Source organism: Propithecus coquereli, unplaced genomic scaffold (genome assembly GCF_000956105.1).
Source record: "Propithecus coquereli isolate 6110/MARCELLA unplaced genomic scaffold, Pcoq_1.0 Scaffold42, whole genome shotgun sequence".
NCBI classification, from domain to species: domain Eukaryota; kingdom Metazoa; phylum Chordata; class Mammalia; order Primates; family Indriidae; genus Propithecus; species Propithecus coquereli.
This window is the reverse complement of record NW_012149952.1, coordinates 6012536-6033859: the sequence shown is the minus strand read 5'-3', so window position 1 is coordinate 6033859 and position 21324 is coordinate 6012536. Positions and strand designations below refer to the sequence as shown.

The 21324-nt window shown below is 42.6% G+C and overlaps 1 protein-coding gene across 4 annotated transcripts in view; it reads left to right on the top strand.

Moving 5' to 3' along the window:
- Nucleotides 1-1955: 1955 nt before the first annotated feature.
- Nucleotides 1956-21324, top strand: part of ZDHHC9 (zinc finger, DHHC-type containing 9) — a 32334-nt gene continuing 12965 nt past the window's right edge. The window contains exons 1-5 of one of the 4 annotated variants that reach the window (XM_012653393.1): nucleotides 1956-2194; nucleotides 2557-2624; nucleotides 3797-4098; nucleotides 14770-14930; nucleotides 18841-18999. In XM_012653393.1, the coding sequence (XP_012508847.1) occupies nucleotides 3932-4098; nucleotides 14770-14930; nucleotides 18841-18999 (487 nt within the window). In that variant the 5' untranslated portion in view covers nucleotides 1956-2194; nucleotides 2557-2624; nucleotides 3797-3931. Of the gene's footprint in view, nucleotides 2195-2304; nucleotides 2625-3796; nucleotides 4099-13630; nucleotides 13692-14769; nucleotides 14931-18840; nucleotides 19000-21324 lie in introns of those variants that run through there. The other 3 variants (XM_012653394.1, XM_012653392.1, XM_012653395.1) reach the window with 3 other exon arrangements.

Sequence of the window (21324 nt, the reverse complement as noted above, 5' to 3'; positions counted from 1 at the left end):
AATAAAAGAGGAGAAAAAGAAAAAAATTCACTTCATAGTCACAATTTAGTGTGTGTGTGTGTATTAAGACTTTAAGAATTGTATAAAATGATGTAATTACATACAAGAAAGTGCTATGGAATGTTTGTCCATATAAATTTTTAAAATTTTTCTTTTAGTGGTGAGCATGATTGTAATAAAACAACCCTGGCTTACATAGCCACTTAATCCCAGAGGGAATGTGACCCAGAGCAGGGAGGGGCAGAGTTCAGGAATGTGTTGCTGTGACACATCGATTCCAGGACTCTCCAGGCTTCACCTGCACCTGAGCTATGGACAAAGTATGTTTGGGTGCTGTGGAGGCTTATTTTTGACTGCTCCACAGTCAGGAGGATGGCAGCTGGGGTGATCATACTATTCCCAAGGGCATCTGATGTACACAGACTTGGAAATCCAGAGAGATCATAGGGCTTAGAGAAGTTCCTCTCCCTTCTATACCAAGTGTGTGCAATACCAGCACCCTGCAGAATTCAAAGGGGAGACCTGGAGGCAATGATACTGATCATATGCTTCATAAGGAATAAACCGATGATTATAATCAGCCTATGTGCTAAGGAAAAATAGAAGCTTTATAAAGACATACTTTCCTCTACAAATTAATTATAACACATCTCTCTCATAAGAGAATTACCCAGTGATTTTTTAATCCTTCTAAATTTTTGAATGAAGGGTGCCATGAAAGTAGCAAATGTAATTATCATTATGTAGTTTTTTGTTTCATATCGTGTGAGACCCAAATACTGTTAAGGAGAAATAGTTTTTAACCATGTATATGGTCCTTCAACTAACAAAAAAACTGCCTCAGGAAGAGGTTTGGCAGTCTCTTCTGTACTAATTCCAAATACCCTCACCCTAGAGAAACTTTTGTCAAGCTTAGGAAAACCTAGGTTGGTAATATAGGCACTCTCTTCCAACAACGTGCCAGGTAAGGACAGGCCACCTTCAGTGTTATGTTTTCTTTTACATTGGAAGGCAAGAGCCATACTAGTGGAAACACACCCAGTACCTTTTAAAGTCACCCTAAAATATAATACTGTGGTTCTCAACTTTTCCTCACTCCAATCTCAAACTTCTAAACGATGTGACTCACTCAAGTTGGATCAGTAGCAGTGGCTTAGGGTGACAGTGAGCGCAGAGGGAGGTGGCAGAAGGAAAGAATCAATGTGGTTGGTGAGTGAGAATTCTGCTTTGGATTCCCTCCCCTTAATTATCTTAAGGTCTTCAAATCTAATAGAAATTTACAACCTTTTTGGTAATCTTTACTTCATTGCCTACGTGGAAGAATTTATGTCCTCTCAGTGGAGTTTCTCTAACTCCTTTAATGCCAATTACTTGTTTACGGTGCTGCAAAATGATTCTAAGTTCTTGGGGACAGTTATTCCTGTTAACATCCTTTTTATGTTTGTTTGTTTGTTTTGATCTGAATGTCTTACAGATGCAGGCCAGGGTTACTGGGATGTAGGTGGGGGCCTGGCTACTGAATGGGACTTGGGAGGCAGAGGACTTGTCTTTATGTCGATAAAGAGTAAAATTTCGAGTTTCGGCTGATTTTAATGCAAGCAGAGCTGGCGAGGCCCAGGGCAGACCTAGTTTGGGATGAGCACCCGGATCTGTGAGCTAGTGTTGCTTCAGCATCTCACCATGTATGTGTATAAGGGGAGGCTGGTCCCCGCCCTTCCCTGTCCCATCGGTACTATCCTTCACCTCTGTCTCTGCGTAACTATATTAAAAGGAGGCCACACTTCACATACTGGCGCCCAGACCCCAAAGAGAGGATGGCAGTGGCTTGGCAGGTGGGCGAGTAGCAGGGAGATGGGTGGGGAGTGGGCGGAGTCATCGTTGAGTGGCGTTCGTGCTAGCCAATGGCAGTTCGGGGCAGGGGCGACGGGGGCGGAGGCGCCGAGGCCTATCAGCCAATGGAGGGCGAGAAACTACTGGAGCGACATAGTGACGTGAGGAGCGTTCCATTCGGCCAGCGGTGGGCGGTTGCCACAGCTGGTTTAGGGCCCCGACTGTTGGGGCCCCTTGTCAGGAGGAGACAGCCTCCCGGCTGGGGAGCAGAAGTCGCTGCCACCTTTGGCGGCTGACGGAGGTCCCCTGGGACGGTCCACTTCCTGCCCTCAGTTGCCGGCCGAGTTCGGTCTCCCTCGTTCAGGTAACAAGGGGTGGGGGTGGGGGTCTCCTGGGCTCTGCTGTATGGTGGGCTGCCTCCCCATCAGCCGCGCCGGGACACAGGGACGTTGGCACCGACCTTCTCAACTAGGCAGCCGCCGAGCCCCTGGCCCGGGGTGCCTACACGTGGCGGGGCGTGTGTGAGTGTGTACGAGCGTGTGGATGCGTGTGCGTGTGGATGTGGCGCGCGTCCCAACCTGCCTGGGGCGGTGGTCCATTGCGTGGCGGAGGCAGGGCGGGCCTCCTGCGGCCGCACCCGCAGCCCGGCCCGGGACTCGGGCCTCAGGCCCCCGGCTGGTGGACCGGTCGCTGCTTCCCAACGGATTTTGATCTTTGTTCTCCCAGGCCAGGTTCCCCTTCCTGGTCTCTCCTCTCCCGCTGGGCCGGTTTATCAGGAGGAGATTGTTTTCCAGGTTAGTTTTACACAAAGGAAGTGTTCTCTGCACCTCTGGGTCCCCCTTCCCTTCCCAAAGCCTTATTCCTTCTCATTTCCCTGCTCGGCTCCTAGTCTCTTTTTGGACCCTTGCCCTCTCCAGCTCGGGAATGATCTCCAGTCGGTTGTTTCTCCCTCCGTCATTCAGGCTGCTGGCTTCCGCCTAGGTCTTGCCAGCGTGGGGCATGTGGTGTCAGTAAATAGAGGCCATGGCACCACACCTGAGAGGAGGAGAAGGGTGGCAGTGGCTGAGAAAGCCTAGGCCTGGGAATTCAGGATGCTAAGTAGAGATGGTACTTATGAAATGTCCCAGAAAGCGCCCTTATGACTTTTCTTAGCTGCTGCCATCCCCCCATCCCCCCACCAACCACCCATTCATCAGTCACTAATCCTTCCAGAATCTCTCCTGCTTAGGTCAGCCTTTCACCTACAGGTCTATGATGTGGTTTCATTAAGATTCCCACAAATGTTAGGCTAGACCAGCGACATCGTTTCATTTCCCAGACTCAGGAAGTTACAGAGGGTTTGATTAGGGGAAATCTGTTTTGTGTAAATACAATGTATGTATGCGTACAGAGTGTCCAGAACCTCCTAGCCTGCCAGAGGTGACTTGTTCCCTGCTATGATTCATATTTGAGTGGCTAATTGAAGAAAGAAGGTGAAGAAGTGGAGGCAAGGAGGGAGACTCCATAAAGACAGAAACCCTACTGTTATTTTTAGAGTCCTCTTAATGATGATTAAAGAACATTGTGGCGTAGTGGAACTTGCCTTGGCCTGGAAGTCAGCAGATGTGTTTTTTGCTGCTGTGTGGCCTTGGATAAGTTATTTCCTCTCTCTGGTCCTCAGTTCACTCATGTACAAAAGAAAGTAGTTGGGACAGTCGCCTATAAAGTCCTGTCTGGTTCCAAGGTTCTAGAACTATGAGATCATCGATATTAGATTGGAAGCACAGATTTATTTAAGAAGAAATACTACCCCTCTTCTTTTTTTAAAAGAAACTTTAATCATTTCTCCTTTTAGAAGACAAACACAGATTCCACTTCTCCATCCCCACCCCATCAGACAGTGTTCATCTTTCTGCCTCTGACAAAGGAGGGTTGAACTGCATTTTCTTATTCCTGCCTCATTTTTTTCTTCTGTGCTTTCTTTTAGGACCAGGAATTGGACTTTTGATGATGTTTGACCCAGTGGCTGCAATAGCAGGCAACGTGATTTCAAAGCTGGGCTCAGCCTCTGTTTCTTCTCTCGTGTAATCACAAAGCCCATTTTGGACCAGGAATTCCAACCATGTCTGTGATGGTGGTGAGAAAGAAGGTGACACGGAAATGGGAGAAACTGCCGGGGAGGAATACCTTTTGCTGTGATGGCCGTGTCATGATGGCCCGACAAAAGGGCATCTTCTACTTGACCCTTTTCCTCATCCTGGGGACATGTACACTCTTCTTCGCCTTTGAGTAAGTTTCCATTGAGTAGAGTTGCCTGTTATAGTTACTTTGGGTACAGGGGAAGAACTTTCTTTCTGGGAAGTTTGTGGCCATTCCTTTGGTGACTTTTACTATCTTCTTGAGCAATATCTATAGATCATGTCAACTGAATTCATTGCTTTGTGGTTATATCAGAGTATGTGCTTCCTAAAAAGACTGAGACCTTTGGTACTAATTGTATAGCACTGATTTGGTACTACCCCTGACAAACTTGAGAAATAAGACAGTTTGTCTTAATGACTCACCTCCCCCTATTAGTGGTCTCCTTAAGAGCTTAGTGACAAACTGTCTTCTCCCCACTCCTCCAAGCCTTTTCTGTTATTCTGGATCCTGTTTGCTTAGGGCACAGCTTTTGGCTAGCTGAAAAGCCAGCTTTATTGGGAACCTGCTGATTGGTTTCAGCCTCAGCTGTACCACAAACTAGCTGTGTATGTGGCACATATGTGCATACTAAAAGTGACTTGCTCTTTCTTTCCATCAAAATCGCTCAACATAAACAACTCTCTATTCTGTGTGTATGCCTGATACCAGCCTTGGAGTTATTTTTTTCTGTGATGTAATACCTAGTACTAGAGCCACTGTTTGAAGTCTGTGTAGGTCACTGCTCTAGGGAGGTGGCCAGTTGGATTCTAGGGCACTGTGGCGTGACAACTGGGTGTGCTGAGAATGGTCTACACTCTAGGGATGGGAGCAGTGCTAATTGTTTTGGGATTACTATGAGGAGGGCCTTGAGGAGCCAAGAGGTGTGTGTGTCAATTTTGAGCCACACCTGATGTGAGCCTGCCATAGTGTCTGTACTTGGGTGACCTGGAAATCCCTCCCATGCAGGGGCGTGGCCATGACAGGTAGGAGGGGGCTCCTTGGCCAGCCTTTCTGGGTAATTAAAATGAGCTCTGATCCCTTAGGGCTCATTTTTGTCCTTTGGTAAGGGCTTCAGGCTTTCCCAGTGCATCCAGAGTGATTTTTAGGCTGCTTTGCCAGACTTTTTGATGGTTGCAGCTGGCTTAAGTAACAGCAGGGGAGGAGGGGGACCCAGTTTATAACAGGGCTGGGAAAGTAAGGTCAGAGGAGCTCTTTGTTAAAGGCCCTCTTGCTGCTGCTGCTGCTGCTGCTGCTGCGGACTTTGTGAAGTATTTGGCGAAGTCTGGCAGGTTACAGAAGGCTTCTTAGTTGCCTTCCAGTTTGATTTTCATGTCTGAGTATGCATGTGCGTGTGCGTGTGCATGTGCTTGTGTGTGGTATGAGTGAGCATGTACAGTCAGGTAGGCATAAGCAGAACATTAGACTATTTTTTCCTTCTCCTCACCCTTCTCTTCAAGTTTGCTTTGCTTTGTTCCTGCCTTGCTTCTTTCTGGAAGTGTAGAGCTGAACTCTGCTCTCTATCACTCTTCCTCTCTTTCACCCTTTTTGTCCCCCCTCCACCTCTGTGGTTAAATTTTTATGATTGGAGCCATTCAAAACACAGATGAGCCTTGTTTCTAGGCTCTGAGTGAGTTGGTAGTTCTGGGCCCAGGAAACCTCTGGTTTGACTGGCCAGGGGCACCAGAAATTTGGAGCTATTGCTGTTTGGCCCTTTTTGTGCCTAGGAGCTAGCGAGAGAATCTTATTTGGATCTGTTATATTTAGGCCCCTGAAGGCCCCTGAAGAAAACTGCCGATGGGATGAAGCTTATAATTAGCCAAGTTACTGTTTGACAGAGACAGGCTGAGTTTCCTACCAAGATGACTTTTCTCCCAAAGTTATTTCTTAGCTTTGCCCTCAGCTATGAAGGGCAGGGTCGTTTGTAAAACTGCCCTCAGTTCCAGCTGTCTGTGTGAAAGAGTAAATATTTTTGAAGGTAAGGCTGGAGGAGGGAGTAGTGGGAGGAGATGGGGAGAAGGAAGTAAATGTGTTATCTGAGGAGTGGGGTGGGGAAGTGTAAATCTGACCAAGGAGGAGAGGACCCTGATGATGGATCCTTTTTATTGAGAATGGTGGAATCTGTGTGTGTATATGTGTGTGCGTGTGTGTGTGTGTGTGTTTGTGTGTGTGTGTCCGTCTGTCTGCGTGTCTGTGTCTGTCTGTCATATACAGACACTCCAGGTAGTGGCTGTGTTGTGGCTAGCCAGTGACAGGCTGTGCAAGGTATACTAGCATGCTTCTGAGGAATGACGTCTCTTTCTGGTTGATCTTTTTCTTTGGAGTCTATAACTTACTACCAGCCACATAGTGGGGTATAGGGCTTGGGGGTCAGAATATGGGCTTCCTTGTTAGTATTATAACTTAGTGAGACCTCAGGAAATCAGCTGATCTAGCTCCCTGCTTTCAGGCAGGCGAGGGTGTCTGAATAGATAAACAGGTGTCTGTTTTCATTCTTAAATTGTCCAGGAGCATAGCATCTACATCCTCTGTCTGATACACTTTTGCCTGGCGGGAAGCTAGTCCAAATCTCGAGGCACATCTGGATCTACATTTTAGTAACAGGGTCCTGCTTGCAGCAGATGCTTAGGAACAAGTGTGAGTTGATCTATAGCTGCCCATGGCACAGCTCTGGGCCAGCCAGATGGCTTAAGAAATCTGGTCAGGCTTGTGGGTGCCCTTAAATGAAGAACATGCAGTGTTAGTAGTGCTGGTGGATATCCTTTCATTTTTGGATTTTGCCTTTATAGATCTTCTGGAAGACTTTTTAAAGGAGAAACCTGTAATTTTCAGTGGACAGACAGTAGGTTGAATATATAAAACAAAAAAGGTTGTCCACTTAGGAGCCAGTTAGCTTGGTATTGTTCCAAGTGTTTCAGAAGAAGCTGGATGGCTATCTCTGAGGGCTGCTGTCAGAGGGTGGAAATGGGGCCAGATATTCACTAAAGCCTCTTGCAACTCCAGGAGTCTGAAATTCTGTCTAACTCCATGTCTGATTGGAATATTCAAATGCACACAAAAGGAGAGTAGAGATTACCAGTAGGTAGCTATATTTAAGTATAATTGTATTCATTGTAAATATATTTGAATTTAAAAGCAGAGTGAAAATCATACAATGCTTAAAGAAAAAGGATTTCCTAATTAATTCTTAGTGCGAGGTATTTAGGAAATGTGAGTGTGTATGTTAGTTTCAGCTTTCAGCACATGAACCATTTTCAGTCCTTTTTGCTGAAGCCCTGTCCAGCTTGTATGATGAACACATAGCTACTAGCTTGGCTCGGAATGTCAGGACACTATAGCAGAATGACACTGACAACCTGTGAGCTGTCCAGCTACTGAAAGGCTATTGTGCTATTCAGTCAAACTCAACTTTCTGATAAAGTGTAGTCCTAGGGAAAGGACCAAGTGTACTGTCTTCTGGAATTGGCTTCCTGGCTTTCTCTTTTAACTTTCTTAGCAGACCATTAGTGGGATCAAGGTCCTTAGATTTCTCTTGTGGCAAGAATGACTTTATGACTCTTGACCCCGGAATAGAAGTAGCTTGCTGCTGTGATCAGTGCTTATGCTCTCTCTGTGCCGTATATGGAGGAAATTGTATCAAAGCACTGTCAGACCAATTTCTGTTGGACTGGTCCCCATGGGAGCATTTCACGTATATATTGGCAAAAGAGTCATTGAATTGGATGAACTGAAAGAAAGCTTTGTAATACTGCTTAGTAATCAATCATCCCAATTCTCCTAGCCTATCCGAATTCTACCCCTCTTTCAAGTTCTTTTTCGAGTGTTCCTTCGTGAAAACTTTGTAGTAATTTCTGCATTCATTGGGCCAATTGTACATACCACTCATTTAACAAATAATCATATGACATTTCTTATTTTTTGGAATTCTATGGTGATAATACTTTTCACTTGTTGTCCTCCACAGCTAGATGTGACCTCTTTCAAGGTCAAGGACTATCTCCTATGGCTGTGTAGCCCCTGCAGTGCCCTCTACCAGGCCTCACATAGAGTAGGTGGCAAATAAACGTTGCTGAATTAAAACATTCTGGATGTACCTAAAATTTAGCAATCTTGACTTACAGAATCATAGATGGTAGAGCTGGAAGAGGCTTTGGAGACTATCTCCATCCTTTTGTGGGAGAGGAATCCAGGCCCACAGAAGTAAGGTTATTTCATCAATATTGGTTGGCCAGCCAGTGTCTCTATATGATACTACCTTTTATCTCGTTGTTACCTTTTGGCTATGGAATCCTGAAGACATTCAAATGCACATGCTTTAGTAGAGCTGTGCATAGGTGCCAAATGCTAGACCAGCATATTCCAGGTTCTTGTGAGCTAGTGTATGTGTTACCCAGTGTCATCTAGGTTATTTGGGTCTCCCAAGCTCATGTTCCTAGTAAATGAAGGTGTCTTTGTGGAGAACTGACAGCATTCCAGCACGGCATTCTGGTAGCCTTGCAGGAACACGGAAGCCCTTCTCTGAATGTGAATTTAGAATGTAAGGAGCTTTATCAGTTGACAAGAAATCATCACTGCTTTGGCACCTCCTAGTCCCTGCTGCTAGGGTGAAAATGGCTCAGAGAAAAATTGAGCAATGTGTGCTCCCTACCTTGTTAGTCTGTGGGTTATTCTGATGAAAGGGGCATCATGTCCTTGCAGACTGTGGAGTAGAAAAAGTAGATCTGACAATATGAAGTCACCAGGTTTGAGGAGACATAGGACGACTACGTGGACCAAAGCCAAACTTTGACATGGCAGAATGTTAGCCCCTATAGTGACAAGGTCCAGTTTCCTGTAGAGTATCTTAGGTGAGATTGGAAGGAGGAAAAAGTGTCTTTATTGTGATCTCTAACCAAGAGAGCATTCTCTCAGAATTACCCTATGGAGGTCAATCTTGTGCTTCATCTAGCCTAGGATTCTATCTGGGACTTGGCCAACCAAATGACAGCTTTAGAAAGGCATAGTTGCCTCTTTGATATCAATTTGTTATAGTTCTTAGCTAAACTTAACTTCAGACAAAGCATGTTCTCTGAGGAAGGGTTGGGTTATGTCTCCCAAACAGTTTGCTTTCCTTTAACAATTCTTTATGGTTCTTTTTTTTTTTTTTTGAGACAGAGTCTCACTGTGTTGCCCCGGCTAGAGTGCCATGGCATCAGCCTAGCTCACAGCAACCTCAAACTCCTGGGCTCAAGCGATCCTCCTGCCTCAGCCTCCCGAGTAGCTGGGACTACAGGCATGCGCCACCATGCCCGGCTAATTTTTTCTATTTTAGTAGAGATGGGGTCTCGCTCTTGCTCAGGCTGGTTTCGAACTCCTGAGCTCAAACAATCTGCTCGCCTCGGCCTCCCAGAGAGCTAGGATTACAGGCGTGAGCCACCGCGCCCAGCCTTTTACGGTTCTTTCATTCAGAATTTCCCTGTATGTTTTTAGCCTCTGCTACCTTTTGTAGTAATGAGTTTCACACTTTCAATCTCCACTGAATGCCTTTCCCATCTTTTCAGAATGAGTTTTAATTGAGGATAGTTATCCTCCGTTTTGGGAAAAGTGAGCCAAAAGAACAGGGATGTCCCTTGCCATGTTGACATCAGTTGAGCTGTTTATTGAGGGAGAGAAGAGACCTCCTAAATCTTCCTCTTCAGAGATGCCACAGCTGGTATTGTGTTTAAGAAGCAAGGAGGCACCTTATGCCTTTTGCAATAGCAAGAAGTGAGCTAATTCAAGGTAATTAGTGGGATGTTTCTGCAATAGAGCAGTGACAAGACAGGAGCCTTATGATGATGATTAGATAAGGCCAGTTAATGGAGGGCCTCAGAATATTGGTCTGTGGAGTTTGGGGCTTAATATAATAGGCAGCAGGGAATGATTCTAAGTTCTTGAACTGGGGTATATTATAATTGAAATTTGAGCTTTGTTATTATAACTGAAATTTGGCAACTACTGAGAAGGTTTGCCTGGATAGAGATTTTGATCCTCCTTTGTGAGAGGATGGCTTATCACCTTAGAATTGAAAATGTCCCTATTTGGTTAATTTTCTTCATTGCTATTAGAGCAAAAGAGGGTTGTGCCTTTTTCTGAGCTTCACATAGCAGTAAATTTGGAGGCTAATTTTAAATTATGTTTTTAGTGTTAAGGGGAACTTTTTCCCTCTCAGCAGACTCTGAGTGTCATTAGAAGAACCTTGGAACAATCTTACGTGTGGTTCTGCATGTTTATTGTGCTCTAGAGATAATGTCTTAATCTGTTCAGGCTGCTATAACAAACTATCATTGACTGGGTGGCTTGTAAATAACAGATATTGATGTCTCACAGTTCTGGAGGCTGGCAAGTACAAGATCAAGGTGTCTGAAGATTTGGTGTCTGGTGAGGGCCCACTTCCTGGTTCATAGATGGCCATCTTCCCTCTGTCCTCATGTGGTGGAAGGGGTGAGGGAGCTCTCCAGGGTTTCTTTTAGAAGGGCACTAATCCCATTCATGAGGGTGGAGCCTTAGGTAATCTAATCACATCCCAAAGGCCCCACCTCCAAATACTATCACTCCGTGGGTTAAGATTTCAATATGTGCATTTTGGGCGGGGGGACACAAACGTTTTGTCTATAGCAAGTAGATAGTAAGAGGACAGATGGTCGTTCATATCAGGGAAGTCTTATAGCAAAGGCTTATTTCTCTCATGTGTGACCAAAGGGCATCATGGGGCTCTGATCCTTGCGCCCCTTCTGCTGTTCCAAGCACAGCTTTTCCTTAAAGCCATCCCTAACAGCTGCTATTTGAGCAGTTTCAAGCAGCCACCAGCTTCCCCAAGAGAGCTCTTCTCTGACCACTTACAGTCCTTAGAGTCTGAGTCACCATTCAAACACTTGATTGTCAGTCTTATTCTTTAGCTGTTTTATGTGTTAGTTATGTTTTCCCCAACAAAATTAACTCCTGTTTCTCTTGTTCTTCATTTCTTAGACCAGTAAATACTTGTTGGCTGATTGATTACACTGATAAAAGAACAAACGATCAGAAATATAGCAAGAAAGCTATTAGGAAGACTTAGAAACAGAGTATTATATAGAACAAATCCAAGCTGCCAGTCTGTGAGGCGTGGAATCTGTCCCATTTCTTACCAGCTCCACTCACGAATCTCTTTTGAGTTTTCTCATGTGAATTGAAGTCTGTGTCATTATCGTCATCTCTCCAATGAACTAGCATGCTAGGGATGGGGGATGGGACATGACACACCAGCCCAGCCTGGCACTGCTGGTTACTGCTGATCAGTACCACCATGTGGCCTGTGGGGACATGTGACAGTCCAGTTGTCTGGCCCAGCTATGGAATCCTGAGCCCAGTCAAGAAGTTGGTAGAGGATGGCTTAAAATGATGATGTCTCTTCAGGTGGCAGAATTGAAGACTTTGTTGGAACATGGTTGCATTTATAAAACTCACAAGGGAGAATAGGAACTTCTAACCCCCTGGAAGGAGGAAAGCCTCTTGGTACTTTGAAGACAAAGGACAGTTCTGTTCCAAGAAGTGTGTGGATATCATTATTCGAAGAAGTGATATAGACAGAAAGCACTAGGGGGTTTCAAAAACAATTAGCTTATGTTTGTGGATGACAGATCCAGTCTTTCTCCAAGACAAATTAGTGATGTTTGAGGATACCCCTGATTTTTGAGGTCAGTAGGGAATTACCATTAAATCTTCTCACAGCTTATTCCTGTCAGAGATAGACTTCCAGCTTACTGCAATTATGGGACTAACTTAGGGAGATATTAAATTTTTTTTTAATTGATGAATAAAAATTATATATATCTATGGTATACAACATGATGTTTTGATATATGTATACTTTGTGGAATGGCTAGATCAAGCTAATTAATATATGCTTTATCTCACATACTTGTTTTTTTGTGGTGAGACCATGTAAAATCTATTCTCTTAGCAATTTTCAAGTATGCAGTATAGTGTTATTAACTATAGTCCCCATGCGGGGCAATAGGTCTCTTGAAATTATTCTTCCTTACTGAAATTTTGTGTTCTTTGACCAACATCTCTCCAATTCCCCCACCCTAGAGGGGTGTTTTTTTAATCATAACTTTTGATGACAGACGCTACCAGTTGTAGTTCCCAGTAGTCTTAGCTACTGGCTCTTGAAGTTTCCCCTTACTTGGAGTAGAAAGGCCTGCTGGTCCCACATCTGCATTCCCAGCCACACCCACTCACTAGAGACAACTGGCTGCCAGTAGCCTCATCTCTGGAGGAGAACAATACAATGGGCCTGTTGTGTACTTGTTGACATACAGAGTGGATTGTTTTAGCAGGTGCAGAAGATAGTCTGTGTGGGGATTACAGAGACCTTTATCTTTGATAGCGTAGCATAATTCAAATCTAAGTTGTCCTTTGTCTGGCCTATAAGCAGGTGTTGGAACTGGACTTAGTTAAGCTTGGGTCCTTCTGTGCAGGGGGCCAGCATTAATTTTGAAATTTTTTTTGTGATTGTTCTACTCATTTTGTATCTTTTCCCTTTAATAAAAAATTAAATTCTCTTTTGTGACCAATTAGACAGGTCTGATTTTTCTAAGACTTTTGATTGGAGACTGTATACCCAGGGCAGTTTGAGTCCTGGAGACACTACTACTTTGTTTTCAAGAGTGATCTTAGTGATGGGCAGCGACTAGGAAGATGGCTATTTGCTGTTAGTGTGGTGATTTCACTTGGCTTATTCATGAAAGGAAGCCTCATGATCCTCCTGTGTCCTTTGGGTCCCTGATAATTGGAGGTGATTTTCATTTCGAATTCCCATTTTGATTATCTGCACCAGTGAAGGAGTGCAATGGAAAAGAGGATAATACACAAGCTAATGATACTCAAGAACCTTGATTACCCTGAACTCAGCTGCCAGATCATTTAGTTCCCCAAATTTTTCTCCCTACCCTTGGCTTTTAGGAGAAGGAAGTAAATCATTAAAAAGCAAGCTAAGACTTAAGGATTTTGTTAAAAATAAGCAAGCGAACTAAAAAGCCACTAAAATCATCTGCTAGGTTCAATACCTATGTTCACCTTCGTCACAAACCGCTTAGCCTAATATACACTTGGTTTGCATCCCTCCATGCAGTTGTGTGTGTGTGGTGGGGAGACAGGGGAGGCTCTCATGGGGGTTGTTCCAAAACTGCAGCGGATATACAACCTGGGGTTAAACATTTGCTCTGAATGGATAGCAGCTTGCTTATTCCCTATGCTGATGAGGTAAGCTTTTTCCTTTAGCTTACTTTCTCCGCTCTCCCTCCGCTCCTTGCTCATCCACTTATAGTTTGCCTCCAAGTGAAATCTCTGTTTTCAAGGAGAAATGTGCCTCAGGAGGAGGAGAATAAAAATAGGTCAGTGATAACTCTCATCACATATTCCCATTTATTTGGTTTGAAATTCAGTTCAGATCAACAAGTATTTATTGATAGCTTTGTTCCCTTACTTGTATTTAGCTCTGGGAGATACAGAATCATGATGTTAGCAGCTAACATTTACTTAGTGTTTACTACGTGTCAAGTGCAGTTCTAAGCACTTTATATGAGTGCATTTGATCCACACAGTGACCCCATCAAGTACTGTTATTATTCTCATTTTTCAGATAACGAGACTGAAGTTAACTAAGTCACCCAATTAAGAGCTGGTAAAGCCAGAATTCGAACGTAAGCATTCTTGGTCCAGTGAGACCATGTTCTTGCTCTTACAAAGTCTTGGGGGAGATGCAGTCAACATACTGAGAAATAGCTGGGAAATCATACAAGGATCTGGAAGTGAGGACTACAGGAAGTAGAGAAGGGAGAGATTAGTGCTGTTTAGCATAGGCCTTTTGGAGGAGGCAAGACTTCTCTAAGTCCCAGATTCTTCATCTATCAAATGGGTGTAATGGAATCTGCTTAATAAGTTTAGTGTGAGAATTGGACAAGAAAATGTATACAAAGAGCTTAGTGCAATGCCCGGCATATGGCGAACACTCAATAAATTGTAGCTGCGATGATGACAAAGATGGTACCTGAAAGATGAATAGAGTTGGGATATCCAGAGAGGAAGAGGAATGGTGCATTATGAGGAAAGAGAGGAGTGAACATGTCATTGGGAAAGGGTACTAAGGAGATAAGATTTTCTTATTCCCTTGCTGATGGTCATTAGTCACCTACTAGTTGAGCTAATTAAGGAGACAAGAGGAATGGATGTTGCAGAGTCAGCAGCCCTGAAGCTTTTCACTGGTCTTGAAGCCAGCTGAGAAACCCTCTGCCTGACACTGTGAGCCTCCTTCCTGATTGGTCCTCATCTTTTCTCTCGCCTCATTGAGCTCAGCCCTAATGCCAGATGACTGTGTGTGAAAAACTCTGGACATTCCCAGAGTGAGATCAACCTGTGGTGCTTACAAATCCACACTCAGTTGCTTTCCTATCCTTAGCAAGTGTGAGCCTTTCCTGAGGCAGAGGAAATGTGCCTCCCGGCAGGCTGATAGGACTGAGCTTGGCAGGGTAGGGGAGGTCCTTTGAGATTGTCTTTTACATGTTATAGGTAGCATCAATCAATGAAGTATTCGTCAAGCTCCCACTATGTGTAGAACCATATGTTAGCAGTTTTGGGTAATTCAAGAGAGGCAAGAAACACGGTCCCTGCCCTTGAGGTGCTGCTCGTTTTGTTGTGGAGATCAGATTGACACAATAGTTGACAGTTGGAGATCAGCATAGTGTAGGTATAATTAAATATTGGATTGCCTACTTTCTTCAGGTGCCGCTACCTGGCTGTTCAGCTGTCTCCTGCCATCCCTGTGTTTGCTGCCATGCTCTTCCTTTTCTCCATGGCTACGCTGTTGAGGACCAGCTTCAGTGACCCTGGAGTGATTCCTCGGGCACTACCAGATGAAGCAGCTTTTATAGAAATGGAGATAGGTGAGTCTCCCAACCAGCTGGCAAGCTGCTGTGCAGTAGGTGGCCATAATCAATAAGAGAATGGAACCATAATAGTAGTTGCACATTAACAATCACTTCTAGCCTTTTCACTCTGAGATCATGACCATCTTGTGAATTTGGTAAGGCAGGTGTAGTCTCCCTTCCATTGGGTTGCATTTCAGAAAGGATTTGTTACCAAGGTCCTGCTGCATTGTTTCCAAGAGGATGGTCTGGTTGTTTGTTTGTTTCTTTCTTCTCTCTCTCTCTCTCTCTCTCTCTCTCTGTCTCTCTCTCCCTCTCTCCGCCCTCTCTCCCTCCACTCCCTTCTTTCTTTCTGTCTGTCTGTTTTCCTATATTGCTCAGGCTGGTCTTGTACTCCTGGGCTCAAGCAGTCCTCCCACCTCAGCCTCCCAAGTAGCTGGGACTAGAAGCACAAGCTACCACACTGGGCTGGTTTTTTGATGAAAGCCATAAACCTCCCCATAAAAAAAATATTCTTATATGCATGCATATACACACAATTTGGATGTAATTTCAGAGATTCGTAGATCTTCTGAAGCACATTCATGCCCTCTACCTCCCACCAAAAATTCCTGCTTTAGGAGAACATGCACAGTGAGAAGGGGGCAGTTATGGAGCCAGGAACCCCTGAGGGTTCTAGAAAAGGTAAAAGAAGCAATTGTAGGCTCAGTTCAGTGCAGACTGTAGCTCAGGATAAGAATCTTTGGGACAGGGATGATGTGCTACACTATCCAGGAAGCAGGGTGGCTTCATGAATGGAAGCAGAACATCCCAGGGCTAGAGGGAGATATCCTGGGAGCTCAAAATGGGAAAGAAGGGTATGATGTAAGTGCAAGGGGAGTGGGAGCCCACCAGATCAATAGCAGTGCCTACCTAATAGTTCTCAAGTTCAGTACTAAGAAGATATGCCAGTAGAGCACCAATCTGTGGCTAGCCTTTAGTTCTTTGAGGGCCCTTTGAAGGCTTACATGCTTTTGTATTTCTTTTGTTTTGTTTAGCTGTGTTCCCCTAGCTTCTTAGTAGATTTCTTTGTGAAACATTCAGGCCTGTTTTAGTTGAGCTAAGAAGAAATTGATTTGTACACATGCGAGCTAGAGCTACTTGGGGGTGGGGTAAGGGTGGGAATAGTGGGGAAAAAAGCAGAGGCGAGGTGTGTTGGCATAGCTGGAATTCTGGGGAGACCTGGTAGAACTGGAGTTAGTTAGGGACAAGATGGTGATGGTGAGGCAGAGTTGTGAGTGCTGTTTTTCTCCATCTTGGTTATTCTTTTATAGTCCCCTCTCCATTCACATATGGAGAAACCAAGTGTCAAGACAGTGTGTTGACAAGTCTCTTGCATCTCACAGCAGGTTTTGATTAACAAAAGGCTAACAAAGGTTAGCTCTTTTCTGCCCAATCACTGAACCTGGGGCCCAGACTCAAGCTGTCACATTGTGACCTCTGCATTTAGCATGTTTCTCTCAATAGAAGAGTACATTCTTGAGTTCATATGTATGTTTATGTTAGCAAGTTTTTGTCAGCTTATATTCAGCTGGGTACTGAGTATGCTGTGGGTGGAGGATGGAGAAAGAAGTCATGTGATTTGTTTGCCTCTTAGCACGTCCTGGGGACAGTGAACTATGACCTATATCTCCCAGGTGCCCTCATGTAAAGCATATGCAAAGAAATATTAAGGTGGCATGCTGGTACTTATATCATCCTCTAATGAATAGTCCCCATCCTTTTAAGACTTGTGACACACTGTTATTGTTTGATTTCACAGCATCCACCCCACTCCACAAAAAAAGGAAAAATGTTCCATATGGCAGATATTTTTAAAATCAAAGTGAATTGAAAAATATTCTGTTTTTAGAATTATACTGCATGGTGAGGGTGAAACAAGACAGGCACTCTCATATGCTGTGGATGGACAGGAGTGCAAATTCATACAATTTGTCTGGAAAGCAGTTTGGTAATAAGGAATATGGGCTTTAAGGGTTCATACCCTTTGACCCAGTAATTCTACTTCTCTAAGAGTTTAGCTAAAGGAAATAATCAGAGATTTTTACGAATTACTGTAGAAGAATTTTCAGAGCATCATTTTGTTCTTTTTCCTATTTTTTTTTTTGGTGTTTTTTGTTTGTTTGTTTGTTTGAGACAGGGTCTCTCACTCTGTCACCCAGGTTGGAGTACAGTGGCGCCATCATAGCTCACTGCAACCTCAAAATCCTGGGCTTAAGCAATCCTCCTCCCTCAGCCTCCCAAGTAGCTAGGACTACACATGCATGCCACCATGCCTAGCTAATTTTTTTATTTTTATTTTTCGTGGAGATGGGGTCTCATTATGTTACCCAGGCTGGTCTCAAACTCCTGGCCTCAAGTGATCCTCCTGCCTTAACCTCCCAAAGTGCTAGGATTCTACTGTTCTCTGCCTCTTTTTCCTTTTTTTTTCTTTTTATAATAATATGAATACCTATTTTAATGCCAGCAACTTCATATATTACTGCTCAGACTTCAACATGCTTTTCTTTTTTAGAAATTAATTTTAGCACGTGAATATATTCCTGGAAAGGAGGAGGGGACTGGGATTAGGGTGGAAATCAAAGGGGATTTAAGCTTTTATCTGTAATGTTTTAAGATTTTGTATGCAACATCATTTAAATAGTAAAAAATCAGACACAACTTAAATGTCCAACAACATGGAATGCTTCAATAAATTATAGTACACATATATGATAGAATATTGCCAATAATGATGTTTTAGAAAAAAATTAACCATAGGAAATGTTCATAGTGTAATGTTAGGTAAATAATTCAGGGTATAAAATTACATTTATAATATGGTCTCAAATTTTTAAAAATCATGAATGTTTATCTGTGAAGAGAAGATTGGAAGGAAATATACCAAAATGTATGACTATCTCGAGTTGAGGGAATGTCAATAATTTTATATTTTCTTATTTATATTTTGTTTTTTCCAGCTTTTTTACAATAAGCATGTATTACTCTCATTTTAATAACTGTTTTTCTAATTCTAATTATCACCAGTCTTTTTTCATGCATATATTTTATGTTTGTAAGATAGTATCCTTTTATATATATTGCTTTTTAGCATGCATTTTCGTTTTGTGATATATTGTGAGTATTTTCCTGTGTCACCATGCGTTCATCTATATCATTTTAAATGGCTCCATAATACTCCATTCTATGCATATATCATAATTTACTTAACCAACTTCTTATTGTGACATTGAGGTTATTTTTAGTTTTTCATTATTAAAAGGGACTCTGTGACAAATATCCTTATAAAGATCTTTTGTATATCTCTTTATAATTTTGATAAGTTCCCAGAGGTAGAATTGCTATGTCGAAGAGTATACACATTTATGGGCCCAGCACACTTCCACTGTGCAACTCTGCTTACACATTTAAATCTTTGGTGGCTGCTGGCATGTTGCTCACTGGTAAGCTATAAGAATGGCCTTTGTCCACCCTTGCCAGCACTGGGTATTTTTATTCTTTTTACTATTTGTTAATATAATTGGTAGAAATGGTATCTTTGTGTTTTAATTTTTATTTCTCTGAGTATTAGTGAAGTTGGATGTTTTCATTTCATATATTTTTTAGCCATTTTTCTTTTATGAAGGTTTTTCTTTGTACTCAGAAAAAAAACCTTGAAGAAACACTTTTTTGTACGTGCACAACAGAACTGCATGGCACTCAGTGGAATTTTTTTGTGGGGGACACTCTGGGATGTTAAAGTATAGTCTGGAAATGCTCGCCTAGAGAAGACAGCGGGCTAAGGGAACCTTTGATCACCCTCTTCCCCCATTGCTTTTGGAGAGGTGGTGAGACTTTTGGGCTCAAATAATGGCTAGCTTTCATGTTAACTGTCTTTACTGATTTACAGAAGCTACCAATGGTGCGGTGCCTCAGGGCCAGCGACCACCCCCTCGTATCAAGAATTTCCAGATAAACAACCAGATTGTGAAACTGAAATACTGTTATACATGTAAGATCTTCCGGCCTCCCCGGGCCTCCCATTGCAGCATCTGTGACAACTGTGTGGGTGAGTAAAACCAAGGGGGTGTTGCCTGGAGGAAAGGCTGAATTGAACAAGAAAGTCAGGGTGGTCACCAATTCTTGGGAAAAAATCGGTGGGGGTGGGAAGATAGGTAGATGGGAAACCAGCTAGATTTAGATAGGAAATTTAGATAGGAAACAAACTCCTGAACAACTACAAATCAACTATACTTGTGTAGATCAATCCGTAATTTAAATATCTCCTAGTCTAAAATTAAAATAAAGCCTCTTTGGTAAACGGGAAAATAAACTTTACCTGTTTTTGAAATCTAGCTTTTCCTCTACTGGATCTGTTGCATGTGGGGCCCACCGTACACAGGGGAGGAAAATCCTAATCCACTGGAGGGCAGTATTGAGGAAGGAAGGCCTATATAACAAGTAGTGTTCCCAAGAAGAGGAAAGTTGCTAGAATTTATTGAGTTTCTACTACATACTGGACACTGTGCTAAGTTATTTTCCTTTCTCTCAATTAAGACAAGTAACAACCCCGTGAGATCGGTATTATCCCCATTTTACAGATGAGGCAATAAGTGTAACACCTCTGTGTAAGTTCCTATAATTTGTATGTGATGAAGCTGGAATAGGTGTGATACCAAACTGCTCATTTCTTCTATCTTTGCTGCTGCTGCAAGTGTGTCGGGTGTATGTGTGCATAATGCAGGGGTCTGTGCTTCAGTCCACATATATGTAGCTTAGTTGTAATCACTGCCTACTGTGTGCTGAACCCTGCGAAAGATCAGAGACAGGCCATAAATATTCCTCTTGATAGGCATATATGTGAAATTGCTTATATTAGCACTAGGCATACTTTTAACATTCTCTCTGTATACCATGTAGCATGTCTGAGGACATTGCTTTCCTCTTACTAGCCAATTCTTCTTTATTTTTATTTTATATATATATATTGAGACAGGGTCTCGCTCTGTTGCTTGGGCTAGAGTGCAATGGCATCATCATGGCTCACTGCAGCCTCAAACTCCTGGGCTCAAGTGATCCTCCTGCCCTAGCCTCTCAAGTAGCTGGGACTATAGACACATGCCACCATGCCTGGCTAATTTTTCTATTTTTTGTAGAGTCTGGGTCCCACCATATTGCTCAGGCTGGTCTCAAACTCCTGGCCTCAAGCTATCTTCCTGCCTTGGCCTCCCAAAGTGCTAGGATTACATGCGTGAGCCACTGTGTCCCGGCATGTACTAGCCAATTCTTTAGGCCAAGGTTGGGAGATATATCTTGCTTTATATGTTAGCTATATGTAGATAGGATTTTTATAAATCAAAAGTCATTTTCAGTTAATCAGGAAACTTGATATTCAAAGAAGTTCTGATGTTAGGTTTTCATAAAGAATTTCCTCCCCTTATTAATAATAATATTCTTAACTATAAAGAACTCATATAAATCAATTTTTTTAAAAAACACTAACATTCAAGGGGAAATATGGAGAGTTTATAAAATAGGAAATATAATTGACTCATTAACATGAAAAAATGTCTATCCCTACTAATAATCAAATAAATATTAAAACAGGATGCTTTTTTAAATCTAGAAAATTAGCAAGGAAAACCTGATAATGCATAGTCCTACACTGGTAGGAGGATAAATTGGAACAAACTCTTTGAAAGACAACCTAATGAGATTCATCAAAAGCTTTAAAACATGTATACCCTTTGATGCCAGTGATTCACTTTCTAGGAACTCTATCCCATGAAATCAGAGATATGGTAAGATATTTAGGAATGGAAATCCTAAGTAAACCTCGGGATTATTACAATGAACAGTTGGGAAGAACCTAATAGTCTACCGATAGATAAGTGGACAAATAAATTGTAGGGCATTCATACAATAGACTTGTGGAAAGAGCTCATACCAGAAAGGTAAATGACATAAAACAGGAAATAGGCCACATTTACAGTGTGATCTCAGTTACATATTTAAAAAATATAAGAATGTGTGAAGAAAAATGCAAGGAAATACACCAGGATGTTTACAGTTCATTATCTATAGTTTGTGGGATTATGAGTGATTTTGTTTCCTTCATTTTTCTTTTTCTTAAGTTTTCTGCAATCAGCATGTATTACTTGTATTATCAGAAAAGGTGTGATTTAAAATACTGTAAAAAAGATATATCTGTATAGCCATTCTTCTCTACACCTTCCTTCCCTTTAACCAGGAGATGTGCCATTCTTATAGCCTTATTTTTTGACCAGTACACAGCTCACAATTTTTTAAAAAATGATGTATTTTATTACTTGTAGTTTTTTCTTTTCTTTTCTTTCTTTTTTTTTTTTTTAGACAGTCTTGCTCTGTCACCTGG